Consider the following 17,880-nt stretch of genomic DNA (forward strand, 5'->3'; position numbering starts at 1 on the left):
CTCTAAAGTTCCTGCTTTTATTGGCTGTGTGGCCCTAGGGAAGTCATTTTGCCTTTTTGAGACTATTTCCTCATCTGTAAAATGGGACTTTTAGAAATAATGTAGTCAGCCCTTTTGAAGAAATGGCACATCACCTTGAGCTTCCTCCCTTTTCCCTTTTTAAAAAACTATTGATATAGTTTCTTCTTATATTGTCTAAATTTCTTCCAGTATTCTCCCCCTTCCATTCCCAAAAAAGCCATCACATATAATGGTATTTTTAAGAGACAGGAAGAGGAAAACATCAGGAAAACAGTAATATCAAAAAAGAGTGAAGATAAATGCAGTGTTGCACCCCTGTGAACTCCCCACCTCTGCAAAGGAGTGAGAAGAGTTTGTTGTTTCATAGCTCTTCTTTGGGATCAAGCTTGTTCTTTGTAATTTTGCAACGTTCACTTTACATTGTTTCACGATGGTGGGTAGCTCTTTCCTTTACATTGTTGTAGTCACTGTGCATATTGTTTTCTTGGCCCTGCTTACTTCACTCTTCATCAGTTCATTTAAATCTTTCCATGCTTTTCTGTATTCATCCTGCTGTCTTTTTCCTATTTAAATCTTGCCTTTCCTCCCCCTTTTCAGCTGCTATTACACGGCTGGTTGTCTTCTTATGGGAAGCATGAAGTTGTCTGTAATATGGGGCACCTTCCCAACTATGGCAGCTCAAAATCTAGTCAAATCATATGGGGAAAGAACCGTTTTAAGGGTAAGGAAACTTGTAGTCAAGGTCCTGTCAACAGAAGGCCTCTGGTACAATGCAGCTTTATAACCAGGCTGTGTTTTGTTCTTCATTCTCAAAGAAGACCATGACATCAGGGAGATGATGACATGACTTGCCATTGACTTTGATTTGAGTGAGGGGGGGCTGTGCAAAGTCACCAGCCTCACTTTCTCCTCCAGAGCTATCTGGGTCCAGTGGCCAGATATGGATCAGGATGACTGGAGATGGTCCAGGATGCAGTGGCAGACCTTGAGCCTTTTAAGCTAAGTCTTTTCAAGTTCTAATTTGATGGAGGCAAAGCCCATTCAGTGAATAGACCTCTTTTAGAAGCAAGTCAAGGGATGGACCCTTAAATCAAACTGGGAGGGGAAGACCCTCAGGGTTGCTGGCCAAAAGAGAAACTGTTAGTATTTATATTCTCTCTCAGCCAAGATGTCCCCAAAAAATAACCATTAAGTGGTGTTAGGGCAGGGACCTATTGTCCAATTCATGAGATTCAGTGAACTGTGTTTAAGGCTTGGTCTTAGTAAACCCCAAGTTTACTAGCTGGCTTTTGGCCATGGGGAGAACTGCAGGGGAGGGAGGGAGACATTTTATAAACCTTAAAAGTTATATATAAATGTTAACATGCTACACAGGTGGGTTAAAACACATTAGCTTATGGCTGTTGTGGGTCTCCATGGTCTGCATTGGCATGTCACTGTAGAAAATAACAAAGAAGTACCAAAGTTGCACAATCCAAATGGGGAATGTTTGAATCTCTGGGTGACAAAGGTAAATACTTGGCCAATGGCTTGCAAAATCACCTGTGCATTAAAATCCAGTAATGTGTCTTAGAGTTTGCCAACATTCATTTTTATTTCAAAATAAATAACCAGGCTCCTTCACCATTGTTTCCTATATATTTCTGCAACACAATGTGCCAAGATTTATGCATAGAAAAATTCCAGCATAGTGGTTATGCACCTATATATATATTTATCCAACTTTCTTCCCATTTCAATCCCAGTGTCACAAATAAGCAATAAACAGACTGACAGTTTTACAGAAATAAGCTACTAACAACAAACAAACAAAACCTATCACAGCTTATTTATTTGGAGGGAGGGAAGAAAAATATGAGAAAAAAAACCATAACCTTTACTTGTTTCCACAGCCTTGTTTAAAATGCCTTACAGAATTAATAAGTGAACTAACCCACCTGCCTCCCTCCCCTGCACACTTAGAAAGCAAAGGACTAAAAAATAATAATAATCAAATCCCAGGGGAATCTAGCAGCCCTGGGTGCAGCAATGAAAACTTTGCAAAAGCTGTCATGTGGACATGTTAAAATTACTTTGGTATCAGCAACAAACCAATCCAAATAAGCAGATGGCAGCAAAGTGGTGAAGCCCCCTCCCCCATCATCAGAGCATTGCCTTCGGTGCCCAGGAGGGCAAGAAGGCTAAAGTGCACATTTCTTTGCATGTGAAATAATGCAGGAAGGAATTTGACATTTCATGCATTTGCTTTGCAGCTACCCATCTTGATCTTATTGCCTTACTAGACTATAAGTTTCATGAGGGTCAGGACAACAACTTACCAAATGTCATCCTTCCCTAGCGTCATGTCAGTGTAACACTGTACAAAGCAAGCTTTTAACAAATGGCTGTTCAGTGTTTTCTTTGTTGAATTCAGTTAAGTGACTTTTGTGAGATGTATACACCTCAAAGGCGATAACTAATTGGCTGCATTTTTTTTCCACTGTTACCTCCTTGGTCTGTCATTCACCTTTCCCTATGAACGTGGAAGACAGACCATGTCTGACCCAGGCTGGCACCCTGTGAAATGGAATCTGCTACTGGAGCAGCTCTGCAAGTGGCTGTCAGACAAGGCCACAGCAACTAATGGATGCAAGGCCTGGGGACAAGGGCAGACTTTCTTTCCACTTCTCTCTGCGAAGCCACAGCTGGCAAACAGGAGAGAGGGGATGGGCCAAAACTGGGGAAAGCCTCACTCACCTAAACCTCCATCCACCATCACATCATAAACTCAAAGAAGAGGATATTTTTTTTTCAGTTCTTCTTCATGCTTTATACAAGTTGTTATATTTGTGCTTTTTCCCATTTCTGAGTGATATCACTCAACTCAAAGGTACAGGCCACTAGATTCAAGAAACTAGCATTAGTTATTGGTTAAGAAAAAAAAATCCATTTAGCAGTTTTCTATATTGAGGGCTGGCTAATGGTGATCTGGTCTTGCATAACACTCCATTAATATTATTTATAGTGAAATTTTCCTACTCATGTAGCTAATATTACTTTCTTAAGTCATTCCCCTTCTATAAGCTTTAATTCTTCCTCTGTAAATGAAGCAATAAAAAAGATGATCTTGAAGGTTGTTTCTAGTTCTGGAAATCCTATGAAAAAGACTTTCCAATTTTTAACTTCTCTCAGTTTCTTAAAAATGTTCAGTCTTCTGTTTTATAGCTATCCTGCTAGCAGTACATGAAATATAAATAAATCAATTAAGAAATGTTCCATTCAGATGCATATTTTAACATCTCCAATGCATTAATCTCAAGAGAATTGCTTTCTGCATATTTTTGGTTCTACAGAAATATAATTTTTTAAAATCCACTAAAAAATTTTCAGTTTCCTTTTATGTATGTAAGAAAATTCATTTGCTTCAAATAACTCACTAGGCACAATCAATCATTGCTTGAACTCCACTTCAAGTGCAGGTCATAGTTGCACTCAATCTGCATTACTCCAGCAGAGGGCAGGAAAGCTCCACTGGTGTTATATACAGGTATAATCCTAGCTTTTAACAAAGCCTGCCTCTCAATGAGCAGACAAATAAAAGGCTTTTATAACCTCTCCATAGGGCTTTACGTAAATGAATTTGCTCCAATATAATTTCCATTTCACAAACCGGAAAGGAAAAATATAGAATGGTTCAGTTAAGGAATAGAGTTCTGGTGATTAAGGCAGGATTAGAAGGGAAACATTGCTATGTCCTGGTATGTGTGTAGTTCTGATGATAATCACTGAACAATCAAATCTTTGTTTTTAAATGTTGCTATTTCCCATACACTTCAAAAAGAATACATAATCAATAATTTTGGTAAGCTTTCAAATTCAGCTAAATTCAGGGCTCAGGCAAATTCTGGGAGAAAATTTAAAGGACAAATCAGAGCCAGAAGGCTTAATGGATGTACCTTGACATTGTTTCTATGGATGGAAGTGGAGGTGGAGGACAAGTGCTTTAGGGACCAGGATCTCTGCTTGTTAGGACCCTTCTATTATGTACCATAGTTACACAGAGGCATTTAGTATAGTGGGTGGATGGCTATACTTGGAAGCCCTGGGTTTCAATCCCACTTCTAATACTTATGAGCTGTGTGACCATGGGCAAGTCACAAATAAAACCTCTCTGAGTTTTAGTTTCCTCATCTGTAGAAAAACAATAGCTACCTACCTTTACAGGATGTGGTGAGACTCAAGATAATGTATGTAAAGCACTTTGCTAACTTGTAAGCATTATATAAATGTCAGCCAGCATTATTATTAGAATTTATCATTCTGGTCCCCAGACATTACTCTGAGAACATAATATATACCATTTCTCATGGATTCAAATTCTATAGTAGTGGAAACAGTATTGACTGCAAAAGGCAATATGCAAAGTCATTGTTTACTGATTTATCTCATTGCTAAACAGTAAGAAAATGCCAATATAAAGGGATTTCAGTCTTCCATATGACAGTCTTCCTTATTTGTGTAAACTTTCTCACACTCCCCCCCCACTCCCGCCGCACCTCAGATTTTACCATGAACATAAAGGTCGAAGCATGATGCTGGGATACTTGGGGTAATTTTGTGTAGGAAAGTAAAGGAAAGGTAAGGATTTGTTCCAGAAAGTATAATTTCACTTTTCAGTCACAAAAAAAAGAAAGATATGTAAAGTATTTCCTGGTTAGACTGTAAACTTGACAATGTTTATAATTACAATGTACCAGGTCTAACTTTTCCCAGTACTATTGGATGATCTTTGTTGTTCCCTCCTAATATAGTCCTCAATACAAAGAAGAATTATCTATTCTTAATCAGCAAGATGTTGAGTCTACCTGCCCTTCATTTTGCACATTACCTTAAGTGAGTAAAGGACATTAATATGAACAAATCATCCTACCTGTGATAAATGTCTTTTTTACAAAAAATATGAAAAATAAATTGTGCTCAAGTCAACTAAGAAAAATTTTAGTGACAAAGTAAGGCTTGTAAAGTGAGGTGAGTGCCAAGCTAGTCTACAGGGGGCCTTGTGAATTTTACTTCAAACTGATGTGATTTGTTTATCCCTATTCCCTATATAAAAGCTGGTTGCTGCCCCTAAAATCCAGAATACTGTGGTAAAGGTCAGAAGCCTTGTTTAGTATTTTATTTTATTTGGAGAGACTGGGTCCAGGCCTGATATTTTATCAGTGAAAGGAGCTCCTAGTGTGGAAACTCCTTCAACAACGCAGATTGGCAACTCATCCGCAATTTATAATCTTAGAGAGTTAGCTGCCTGGGACATGAAGCAGTTCCATAACTTACCATGATCATACAACTATGCATCAGAGGAAGGACTTGAATCCAAGTTTCATAAACTCCAAGGCCAGATCTTTAGCTACTCTGTCATATAGCTTCTCACCATTTAATAGATATTTTTTAGCAACTGATAAATGGTCAAAGGATATGAACAGGCAGTTTTCAGAGGAAGAAATTAAAGATATCTATAGTCATATGAAAAAATGCTCTAAATCACTATTGGTTAGAGAAATGCAAATCAACTCTGAGGTAACAACATCACACCTGTCAGATTGGCAAACATGACAGAAGAGGAGGATGGTAAATGTTGGAGAGGATGTGGGAGAGTTGGAACGCTAATTCATTGCTGGTGGAGCTGTGAACTGATCCAACCATTCTGCAGGGCAGTTTGGAATTATGCCCAAAGGGCTATGAAAATATGCATACCCTTTGACCCAACAATATTGCTTCTAGGACTGTATCCCCAAGAAATCATAAAAATGGGAAAGGGTCCCACATGTACAAAAATATTTATAACAGCACTCTTTGTGGTGGCCAAGAACTGGAAATCAAGGGGATGCCCATCAACTAGGGAATGGCTGAAAAAGTTATAGTATATGAGTGTAATGGAATACTATTGCACTATAAGAAATGATGAACAGGAAGACTTCAGAGAGGCCTGGAAAGACTTATATGATCTGATACTGAGTGAAAGGAGCAGAACCAGGAGAACTTTGTGCACAGCAACGACCACAGTGTGCGAGAATTTTTTCTGGTAGACTTGGAACTTTATTGCAGTGCAAGGATTTAAAAAAAAAAAATCCCAATGGTCTTTTAAGGCAAAATGCCTTCCACATCCAGAGAAAGAACTATGGCATTCAATCGCAGAATGTAGCAGATCATGTTCTTTTGTATTACGTTTTGGTTTGTTATATGATTTCTTCCATTCATTTCAATTCTTCTATGCAGCACAACTGTGGTGAAAATGTATTTAATAGGAATATATGTGTAGAACCTATGTAAAATTGTATGTCATCTCTGAGAGGAAGGGGGAAAGAAGGAGGAGGGAGGGAAAAAGAAACCTAAGTTATATGGTAGTGATTGTGGAACACTGAAAATAAATAAAATTAATAAAATAAAAAAAGAGTATGGGTACCACAAGTAGAAGTGTACAGATTTCAAAGATATTTTAAATACTTTGTCTCTTTAAAGAGAACTACTTTTTGTATGAATTGGGGCACATCTATATTGGGGTGGAGAGACTGGAAGCTATGAAGTAATGCCTAGGTCCTGTATGTGTAGACAGATGTTTGTCAAGTCATGATTGTCCACACAGGTGGCAGGAAGAAAAAGGAGCAGAGTTGTCCCAAGAGCCTAGAAAAGACTTTAAGGTCCTTCTTATTAAGGAGATCTCAGGGTTATTAGAGCAGTGACCCTGAGATTTAGGTAAAGATTTGTATTGTTCAAATAAGCTTTTCTAGGGGAAACAGGGTAATTCTTGGTGTTACTTTCATTCGCCATATGGTGAAGATAATAAAAATGGTTAAGGTAAGAAAGGTGCTGCTGAAGACAGCTGTGCTGGTTAAAGGGGATGGTGGGAACAGCAACAAGAATGATGGCATGACATCAGTTGTTTGGCTAAGCCAGGGGGCAGCAAGGCAGGTGAGAGGACTTGGTGAGCTAAGGAACATGACAGGAAAGTCTGGATAGGAAGGAACAGGAGGAATTAAGGTGGTACACAAGTGGTGAATTCTACAGCACTGTGTCCAGAGGCTACACCAGGCAAAACGACCAGGGAGCTGCCCTCTAGCACATCTCCTGTGTCAGAAATCAGATATGGTGACTGGAAGGTTCTTTCTGCTTTTTAAAAGTATACATATATCAAAACACAGATGTTGATCAACCAATGTAAATCTATACTTTTGACACTCTTTAGAGGCAAGAACTAGAATTTCAACTATGAGCAGTGTGACATTTAGGATAAGCACACCTCCTAGACAATCCCATTTGAAGAAGTGGGACTTCCATCTGGCTAAGCATTAAAATGTAAACATCCATAATATTTCCTGGGGAAACTAGCTGCCTGTTACCCCTAAGATTCCGCACATGGCATCAACATGTTAAACAAAAAAGACAGCATCAATTGTATTTCTTTGGAGTGCTGAAAAAATAGGAGACATCAGAAGTAATAGTCTGTGCTTGGTCATTTCCACTAAAACTGCTCTTTATGTGGACTGGAATACTTCAGTATTTTGTGGTCATGGGTTTGGTGGTGGTTGTTTTGAAGGAGAGGCTGTCTAAGACACAACTGGCTTCCAGTCCTACACATGTGGATGTTTGCTCATATTAAGACTGTGTCTGCCAACATAGCATGCCTGCTCCTGAGGGTACAATGAAAACACTTGCCTAGGAAAGGCTGAGACTAATGGAAAGGCATCCCCACACACTATTACCTATTCCTACCACTGTCTGCTGGTCACTTTTAATGTGCAGGGTCAGAAATGACAGATTCCTCTTTACAAAAAACCACACAATTCACAGCTTGACCTGTGACAACTCCTGGCTGGGAACCGATAATGAAAAATTCAACAGAGAATGCGCTACTCATTCTATCTTGTAGAGTTGTCAAACAAGTAAGGATTAATGCAAGACATTTAAGGCAGACATCTGAAAAGGAAAATATGAGGGAAAGAACACATATTTCAAAGCAACCACCTTGGCTTGGAGGTCTGAGAAATTCTAGATTAAAATCCATCATTCACTGTTTTTAAGCCAATTAGCTGTTCTTAAATACCGCAGCAATTATAAACAAAATTAGTTCATCTGAGGAGGTCATACTTAACAGTAACTGTATGTGCAGCATACTTACATACAGGGCTGCCTCCGGGGAGGCATAAGCTTCAAGGTTTCTTACAGTTTTTAGCATCAGACCTTGTACATGACTAAAAATCTCAATGATGGTGATCTCATTGGTAATTGTCCTAGAGTCTCTTCAGCTTCAGAGCAGCTCCTGCTCATCATCCTCTGAGCCAGATGGTCCTTGTCGCACTTCTTCATACCATTTGTTGGTAAGAGTTTTCATCTGAATTCGACCATGATGCAAGTCCTGAGGTGGAAAACAACAGAACTGCTATCATAGCAGGTTTCTACTCATGGATCAGAACAAATGCAGCAAATAAAACAATTTCTAGTGCTTGCAAATAATGACTGTAAGTGGCTATATATATCCTTGTGTTTATGACAGAAGATGACAAGGTGCTGTTCAGAATTAAAATAGGACCTACAGAATTCAAGGTAAACAGCAGGAACATTTATACACATATCCTACCTAATATCAGCTTAGCACAGTGCCTGGTACATAATAGGTGTTTAATAAATGTTGATTGATTGATTGGTTAACTAATTGGTTCTATGAAAATACCATATTAGAGGAAATAGCCTTACATATAAGTATGTTTATGCACATACAGCAAAGCAGTATGGTGATTGTAAGATAGTAAGAATGTCTAAAACTAACTCACGTGGAGAGGTTTACACTGACTCAAGACAAATGCTACCATGCTGAGACTCAAATAGTAATTCTGATCATTACCAACTATCCAATTTTCCCCTCAATATTGGCCCAACATCACTTCAACGAATGAGGAAGCATTGCAATGAGATTTGGGTATGATATTAAAGACACTATAAAATGAGATTAGTTGGAGTAATTAGTTGGAGTACAGGTATGCCTGTATCATACTAAAATATACCAAGTCTGTTAATGAAAGCCAGGTCAAAGTTTACATCAAACCAGTCTGAAGCTTGTCTGAAAGCAGGAAGAATCTTACTAGACTCTGCATTATCAATGTCAAGTGGTAAAGGAACTAAGGGGTGAAAGCTCTGAGTCAATCTATTGTCAGACTCCTGCACAAGTGTTATAAACATCTCCAGAGCTCAGATTCAATAATCGATTCACTACACCTTTCACGAACTAACATCAAACTAAATTAGCAAGTAAGACTGTCTATTATTAGCCTAGTAAATATAGAAGTTAGAGAAAAACAGCAGATGCTAAATTCAATAAGCACTTCACACCATTGCTTCCAATCCTACAAGTTCATCATGAGAAAAAGCAAAGTGAAAGTTGCTTGTTTTCCACAGTTCAAATATAAATGGTCTACCTGCACAGCCTCCAACTGTATCTCAATGTTGAGACAGTCCATTTGGGTAACTGCATGCCTACGGAGAATGCTGGCTCAGCACTCGTGGCCGAGTCACTCTCACAAACACAAGAGTAGTGGAACCTACCTCCTGGGTTAGCCTCCGGGTGAGAAAAGGATTCAGATATTTTGCATCAAACCACATAAAACCTTTGAGATCCTGGCGCTTGATATAATGGGCTTCATACTCTTCTTCTGTGAGCTCTGAAAGATGTTCAGACTCAATGGTGTTACCCTAGAAAAAAAGACAGCAAGGCTGTTATCTCAGTTTCCCTGGAAACCTGAAAAACAACAGTTCTTCCCGCCTTCATCAGCCTAGAGTACATATATTATTTCTATGTTAATCATCCAATGGAACAATGGCCCCAGCTGTTTCAAGGGCAGGTGATACACAAATAATTTTGTATCCTGCTAGGATCCATAACTACGTTCCAGATGAAGACGTTTGCTGAACAAGTCTTGCTAAAACCCCTCAAAATGCTCAATAGGAGCTGGGCAGAGATTAATATAATATCACTCATTCATTACCTATGTGAGGAACCTGGAGTCATGGACCCCAAACGGTCTGTCAAGAGATTTCAGGGAGTCTATGAACTTGGATGGAGAAAAAAATTACATATTTATGTTTATTGACCTCTAACTAAAATTTAGCATTTTTTAAAATTATGAATGTAGGAAATAAAACATCCTAAAAAAGAGGTCCATAGGCTTCAACCAGGGTGACAAAGCTCTTTGTGTGGTAGCAAAGAACAGGAAATTGAGGGGATACCTATCAATTGAGGAATGGTGGAACAAATTGTAGTATACGATCACTATGCTAGAAGAAATGATGAACATGATGGTTTCAGAAAAATCTGAGAAGAATTTATGGAAAATGAAGTGAGCAGAACCAGAGGAATATTGTACACCGTAACAGCAGTATTGTAACAATGATCAACTGTGAAAGACTTAACTACTCTTATCAACACAGTGATCCAAGACAATTCCAGAGGATTTATGATGAGAAAATCCTATCTATCTCTACAGAGACAACGGATGAACTCTGAGTGGAGACTGAAGCATATGTTTTTCATTTTATATTTTTTGCTTTTTTTTTCTGCAACACGGCTAATATGGAAATATGGTTTGCATGACTTCACATGACTTCAGAACTATCACTCTGCTTGCTTTCTCAGCGGGTAAGGGAGGAACTGGATGGAGGGAGAGAATTTGGAACAAAAATTTAAAAATGAATGTTAAATATTTTTTTAAAAATTAGTAAAAAAAAGAAAAGCAAAAAAAAGTTAAATAGAGCAGGTGTACATGGGAAAAATAATAAACCATTATAGAGGATTCAGAACCTACAGACAAAAACTAGGACCTCTGTCTTCACAGTGCTATGGATGGTTGTAAAAACATAAGGGAATATAAAAGAGAGCAACCTAGCCTCAGGTTTTCTCCTATGACTATGTGATCCCTGGGGCAAGTCATTTAATCTCTCAGTATCCCTAAAACTCTCTTAGACTAGAAGCTGTGGAAGAGGTGCTTATCTGCACTGGCAAGAGGAGCTCCTCACTGACTGCTCTTTACAATGATGAGATCTAGGTATTATTAGGTGGCATAGTGGGTAGAATGCCAGGCTTGGAGACAAGAAGACCTGAATTCAAATCCAGCTCAGATACTTACTAGTTGTGTAGCCCTGGACAAATCACTTTGCCTCACTTAAACCTCAGTTTCTTCATCTGTAAAATGGAGGTGATAATATCACCTACCTCCTAGTGCTATTGTGAGGAAAAAAACGAGTTAATAATTGTAAAATGCTTAGCACAGTGGCTGGCACGTAGTAAGAACTACATAAATGTTATTGTTTGGCTGTTTTAGTTTTGCCTGAGTCTTTGTGACCCCTTGGACCTCTGTCCATGGTGCTTTCCTGGCAAAGACACAGGAGTGATTTGCAATTCCTTTCTCTAGTGGCAAACCGAGTTTAAGTGACTTGCCTAAGGGCACTCAGCTACTAAATATTTGAGGCTATATTTAAACTCAGGTCTTCCTTACTCAAAGCCTAACACTATCCACTGCACCATCTGGCTGCCTCCCTAGCTGCCAACATATAATGTTAGCTATTATTATTTTTAAAAGACAATTGTATATGACTGCTGCACAAGAGATATAGTCACTACTACTGACAATGTTGATTGTGTAGAGGTCTAGTGTCAGTATAAATGAAACTTTTCTGTAACTAAAGATGGCAAAACAAAAATGTAACTAAATAAAATGAGCCTTGAAGCAGATATAATCCAATTTTCCTGTCTCAAGCTATGAGGCCAGAATAAATCTATGAGCAATAGCCAAACAGTTCACTTCATTCTCAGGGATGACAATGTTATGAAAAGGGGTAGACCTTCTCTTCCTTAGATTTCTTAATTAAAAGCACATCATGCAGAAAGGCAGCATCATATAATCAAAATTTGAGTCCTGGAATTAAAAGATCTGGCCACATTGACTACATTTTAGTTGTAACACCCTGCGCAAGCTGATTCCCCTTTGAGTTTCAGTTTCTCCATCTGTAACATGGGGATAATAATGCCTGCCTTGGCTACCTCACAGGGTTGGTGAGGATCAAATGAAACAATTTATGTATAGTGTTTCGTCAGTCTTGATATGTTTGTGGGAGAGTATGTTCCAGACTTTTGGGGAAATATTTGTACCAACTGTTCTTACTATTTTACCTGACTAAACAGCCATTTCTAAAAGCTAAAAAAGTGCTTTGTCAGTTAAAAATCAATATGTAAGTCTAAGTTATGATATAAAACTAGCCTGGAATAGCAGAAATCATAAGTGAAAGTAGTATTGTGCAATGAAATAATATTCCTCAGTAATTCCATTTACACTCCCAATACAAACCATTTTTTCTGTTTTACTGAGATTGATATCCTTCTTATTTCTTTTTCGGGCTTTTGAATCTTCAATGTCAATCAGTCTAATAAGGGGCATTGTCCCTCCTCCGAGGAGCAGGATGGTGAAGAGCACAATGATTATGGTAGTTGTCCCAATGAGCTGCCGTTTCTCTATAGGTTCCAGGTCCAAATGAAGACTCAAGGCATAAGGAATTGCTCCACGTAAACCTGTCCACAAATAATAAAGAACAATTAGAACAGAAATGGGGGGTAAGAGAAGAAAAACAAAACAAAATCTATCCTAGATCGCTTCAGAACTAAAGAGAGGCAATCTGGTATCGTGGTGGAAATACTGGGCTGCAAAGTCAGGACGTCTGGGTTCAAGCCCTTGATCCGCCACCAACACACCTAAGGCAGCTTACTTCATTCTGATCATAACTCGTCTTATTCATCTTTAAAATGACCAGATGAAACTAGATAATCTCTCATTACCTAGGGACTGACCCTCCCAGCTCTGACATCTCTGTTTTATGTGTCTTTCCAGCTCCAAGATGCCATCATTCTAGTAACAGCTACTCAGATGAAGGACTATCAGGGAAGGAGCACGGGAATAAATTGTCTAATAAACAGTGTAGGCACTATGCTAAGCACTTTACAAATGTTATTTTATTTGATCTTTAAGACAATCCTCTGAGGTAAGTGTTATTATTACCCCCATTTTACAGTTAAAGAAATAGAGGAAACTGAGGCAGAGGTTAAATGACTTGCCTAAGGTCACACAACTAATAAGTCTCTGAGGCCAGATCTGAATTTAGGTCTTCCTGACCTCAGGCTCAGCGCTCTATCCACCTAGCTGTCTCTAGCCAGGGAAGATTTTCTGGCAAAGGTGACAATTGAGGTAGGCCTTGAAGGACAGCTAAGATTTCAGCTGATGAAACTGCTTCACTATTAGTAGAACACTGAGTTGGTATTAAAGTACAACTACAAATTTTTAGAGCTAGAAGAACACGCAGAAAAAGTATGTGAGAAATATATGTCAAAGAACATCAGACATAGAAGAAAACTTAGAATATATAATTGATAAATTAGAAGCAGGAGAATTAGTCTAATCATTTATTTTACAGATGAGGAAATAAAGCCACAGAGAAAGGCTATGACTTATTCAAGGAAATAGTGGCAGGGCTTAGACCAGAACTCAGGTTTTTTAATTCTTACTAAACCATGGACTAATAATCTAATACCCTAATATCGTTAAAAAAAATTTTTTTTAATTTACAAGCACTTATTTTCTCTCCCTGCTACTTATTATCCTCAAATAAAAAAAAAAAGAGGAATATATTGGGAGGAGAAAGGGAGAAATGGAATGGGGGGCAAATTATCTCTCATAAAAGAGGCAAGAAAAAGCTTTTTCAATGGAGGGAAAAAGGGGGGAGGTGAGAGGAAGAAAGTGAAGCTTATTCTCATCACATTTGGCTTAAGGAGGGAATAACATGCACACTCAATTTGGTATGAAAATTTATCTTACACTACAAGAAAGTAGGGGAGAAGGGGATAAGTAGGGTGTGGGGGGGATGATAGAAGGAAGGGCAAATGGGAGGAGGGAGTAATTGGAAGTAAACACTTTTGGGGAGGGACAAGGTTAAAGGAAAGAATAAATGGGGGCAGGATAGGATGGAGGGAAATATAATTAGTCTTTCACAACATGACTATTATGGAAGTCTTTTGCATAACTACACATGTATAGCCTATATTGAACTGCTTGCCTTCTCAGTGAGGATGGGTGTGGAGGGAGGAAGGGAGAGAAGCTGGAACTCAAAATTTTAAGAATGAATGTTGAGAACTGTTTTTGCATGCAACTGGGAAATAAGAAATACAGGTAATGGGATACAGAAATCTATCTTGCCCTATAAGAAAAGAGAGAAGATGGGGATGAGGGAATGGAGGAGTGTGATAGAAGGGAGGGCAGATTGGGTGAAGGGGTAATCAGAATGCATGGTGTCTTGGGGTGGGGGAAGGAGAGAGATGGGGAGAAAACTTGGAACTCAAAATCTTGTGGAAATAAATGTTGAAAACTAAAAATAAATAAAATAATTTTTTTAAAAGAAGGAAGAGGAGGAATAGAGAAAAGCCCTTGTCAAAATATGCAGAGTCAAATGATGCCTAATGCCAAAAATGCCTAATACTTTGTTGTAGAAACAAAGAATGTTCAAAAGGGATTATATACAAACCCTCTGAATCGTCTTACAACATGGTAGAAGTGATATTTCTTTTTTTTTCTTTCTTTCTTCCTTTATTTAACTTTTAACATTCATTTTCACAAAATTTTAGGTTCCAAATTTTCTCCCCTTTTGTCCCCTCCTCCCACCCCAAAACACCGAGCATTCTAATTGCCCCTGTCTGCCAATCTGCCCTCTCTTCCCTTCTGCCCTTGTCTCCGTCCTATACCCCTTTACCTGTATTTCTTATTTCTTAGTGGCAAGAACAGTACTCAACAGTTGTTCCTAAAACTTTGAGTTCCAACTTCTCTTCCTCCCTCCCTCCCCACCCCTTCCCTTTGGAAGGCAAGCAATTCAATATAGGCCAAATCTGTGTAGTTTTGCAAATGACTTCCATAATAGTAGTGTTGTGTAAGAACTAATTATATTTCCCTCCATCCTATCCTGTCCCCCATTACTTCTGTTCTCTCTTTTGATCCTGTCCCTCCCCATGAGTGTTGACCTCAAATTGCTCCCTCCTCCCCATGCCCTCCCTTCCATCATCCACCCCACCCTGCTTATCCCCTTATCCCCCACTGTCCTGTATTGTAAGATAGGTTTTCATACCAAAATGAGTGTGCATTTTATTCCTTCATTTAGTGGAATGTGATGAGAGTAAACTTCATGTTTTTCTCTCACCTCCCCTCTTTATCCCTCCACTAATAAGTCTTTTGCTTGCCTCTTTTATGAGAGATAATTTGCCCCATTCCATTTCTCCCTTTCTCCTCCCAATATATTTCTCTCTCACTGCTTGATTTCATTTTTTTAAGATATGATCCCATCCTCTTCAATTCACTCTGTGCACTCTCTCTCTATGTGTGTGTGTGTGTGTGTGCATGTGCATGTGTGTGTGTGTAATCCCACCCAGTACCCAGATACTGAATAGTTTCAAGAGTTACAAATATTGTCTTTCCATGTAGGAATGTAAGCAGTTCACCTTTTATAAGTCCCTTATGACTTCTCTTTGCTGTTCACCTTTTCATGCTTCTCTTCATTCTTGTGTTTGAAAGTCAAATTTTCTTTTCAGCTCTGGTCTTTTCATCAAGAATGCTTGAAAGTCCTCTATTTCATTGAAAGACCAATTCTTCCCCTGAAGTATTATACTCAGTTTTGCTGGGTAGGTGATTCTTGGTTTTAGTCCTAGTTCCTTTGACTTCTGGAATATCCTATTCCATGCCCTTCAATCCCTTAATGTAGAAGCTGCTAGATCTTGTGTTATCCTGATTGTATTTCCATAATACTTGAATTGTTTCTTTCTAGCTGCTTGCAATATTTTCTCCTTGACCTGGGAACTCTGGAATTTGGCCACAATGTTCCTAGGAGTTTCTCTTTTTGGATCTCTTTCAGGCGGTGTTCTGTGGATTCCTTGAATATTTATTTTGCCCTCTGGTTCTAGAATCTCAGGGCAGTTTTCCTTGATAATTTCATGAAAGATGATGTCTAGGCTCTTTTTTTGATCATGGCTTTCAGGTAGTCCCATAATTTTTAAATTGTCTCTCCTGGATCTATTCTCCAGGTCAGTTGTTTTTCCAATGAGATATTTCACATTATCTTCCATTTTTTCACTCTTTTGATTTTGTTTTGTGATTTCTTGGTTTCTCATAAAGTCATTAGCCTCCATCTGTTCCATTCTAATTTTGAAAGAACTATTTTCTTCAGTGAGCTTTTGAATCTCCTTTTCCATTTGGCTAATTCTGCTTTTGAAAGCGTTCTTCTCCTCATTGGCTTTTTGACCCTCTTTTGCCAATTGAGTTATCCTATTTTTCAAGGTGTTATTTTCTTCAGCATTTTTTTGGGTCTCCTTTAGCAGGGTGTTTACTTGTTTTTCATGCTTTGCTTGCATGTCACTCATTTCTCTTCCCAGTTTTTCCTTCATCTCTCTAACTTGATTTTCAAAATCCTTTTTGAGCTCTTCCATGGCCTGAGCCCATTGAGTGGGCTGGGATACAGAGGCCTTGACTTCTGTGTGTTTCCCTGATGGTAAGCATTGTTCTTCCTCATCAGAAAGGAAGGGAGGAAATGCCTGTTCACCAAGAAAGTAACCTTCTATAGTTTTATTTTTTTTCCCTTTTCTAGGCATTTTCCCAGCCAGTGACTTGACCTCTGAATATTCTCCTCACACCCACCTCGCCTCCTGATCCTCCCAGCCAGGGCTTGGGGTCTGAGATTCAAATGCTGCTTCCCAGCCTCAGGGCTTTGGGTGGGGGTGGGGCTGCTATTCAGTGTGAGATTAAGTTCAGGTGCTCAGGTGGGGGCAGGGCCGCCACACTGGACTCAGTTCCCTCAGGGGGTTTATGCAGAGACCTTCAACAATGGATCCAGGCTCCTGCCTGCTTGGGGAGCCCTGGTCTGCTCCCACCTCCGCTGCTGGATCCCGAGGGGGCCTGAGTTATGGGGGCACCCCATACCCCTCTCGACCTGCCAAAGAGACCCTCTCACCGACCCCCATCACCTGTGGGTGGAGGGACCCGCGTGGCCGCTGGAGATTCTGTCCCTGAAGCCTGCTCGGATCTGCTCCTTTCCGTGCCACGCTGCCGAGGCAGGGTTGGGCTCTGTTCTGGGTCTGGGGCGCGAGGGACCTTTTGTGAGAGGTTTTCAGGCTCTCTGGAGCAGAAATCTCCTTCACCCCATTGTTCTCTGGCTTCTGTTGCTCCAGAATTTGCCAGTGGTTCTTTTTTTACAGATATTTTATGGGCAGTGGGTTCGGAGGTAGCGTATGTGCCAGAAGTGACATTTCTACAAGCAGCGGTGCCATGGAACATTAAGATAGCCATGTTCTCTTGCTCAGAAATAATAATAGCTGACTTACGTATAACTTTACACGGATGACCTCATTAGTTGTTATCCACTATTTATAGGTGAGAAAACTGTGGGTTAAAGACATAAGTGACTTCCTCATGGTTACAGAACTAGGAGTTATCAGAGGCAATGTCTGCACCCAGGTTTTCCTGACTATGCATTTTAGCACTTATGTGGAAGTCTTTAAATACCAGGCCAAAGGGTTTTAATTTATCCAAGAGGCAACAGGGAACCAGTGAAGATTTTTAAGTGCTGGGGTAACATGGTCAGATGTGTGTTTCAAGAATATCATTTGGCAGCAGTGTGGAAGATTAAAGAGGTAAAAGACTAGAGGCAGGAAAACTAATCAGGAAGTTACTGTATCCCTCTTCTGATACATTATTATGGGGAAACTATGACAAAGAAAGTGGTCTTAACACAATTTTACAAATTCAAAAAACA

At 39.3% G+C, this 17,880-nt stretch overlaps 1 protein-coding gene across 2 annotated transcripts in view; it reads right to left on the reverse strand.

Annotated features, from left to right (window-relative positions):
* The window catches only part of SLC9A8 (solute carrier family 9 member A8), a 124,374-nt gene that overhangs the window by 9,366 nt on the left and 97,128 nt on the right, over positions 1 to 17,880 (reverse strand). Inside the window, exons 14-16 of one of the 2 annotated variants that reach the window (XR_011972352.1) lie at positions 12,393 to 12,613; positions 9,598 to 9,744; positions 8,177 to 8,413 (exon numbers count right to left, since the gene is read on the reverse strand). Coding sequence is in view for 1 of the 2 variants with exons in the window: in XM_072633580.1 (XP_072489681.1) it covers positions 8,306 to 8,413; positions 9,598 to 9,744; positions 12,393 to 12,613 (476 nt within the window). In the remaining variant the exon portion in view is untranslated. Of the gene's footprint in view, positions 1 to 1,588; positions 8,414 to 9,597; positions 9,745 to 12,392; positions 12,614 to 17,880 lie in introns of those variants that run through there. The other variant, XM_072633580.1, reaches the window with a different exon arrangement.

Source organism: Notamacropus eugenii, chromosome 1 (assembly GCF_028372415.1).
Source record: "Notamacropus eugenii isolate mMacEug1 chromosome 1, mMacEug1.pri_v2, whole genome shotgun sequence".
In the NCBI taxonomy this organism is placed as follows: domain Eukaryota; kingdom Metazoa; phylum Chordata; class Mammalia; order Diprotodontia; family Macropodidae; genus Notamacropus; species Notamacropus eugenii.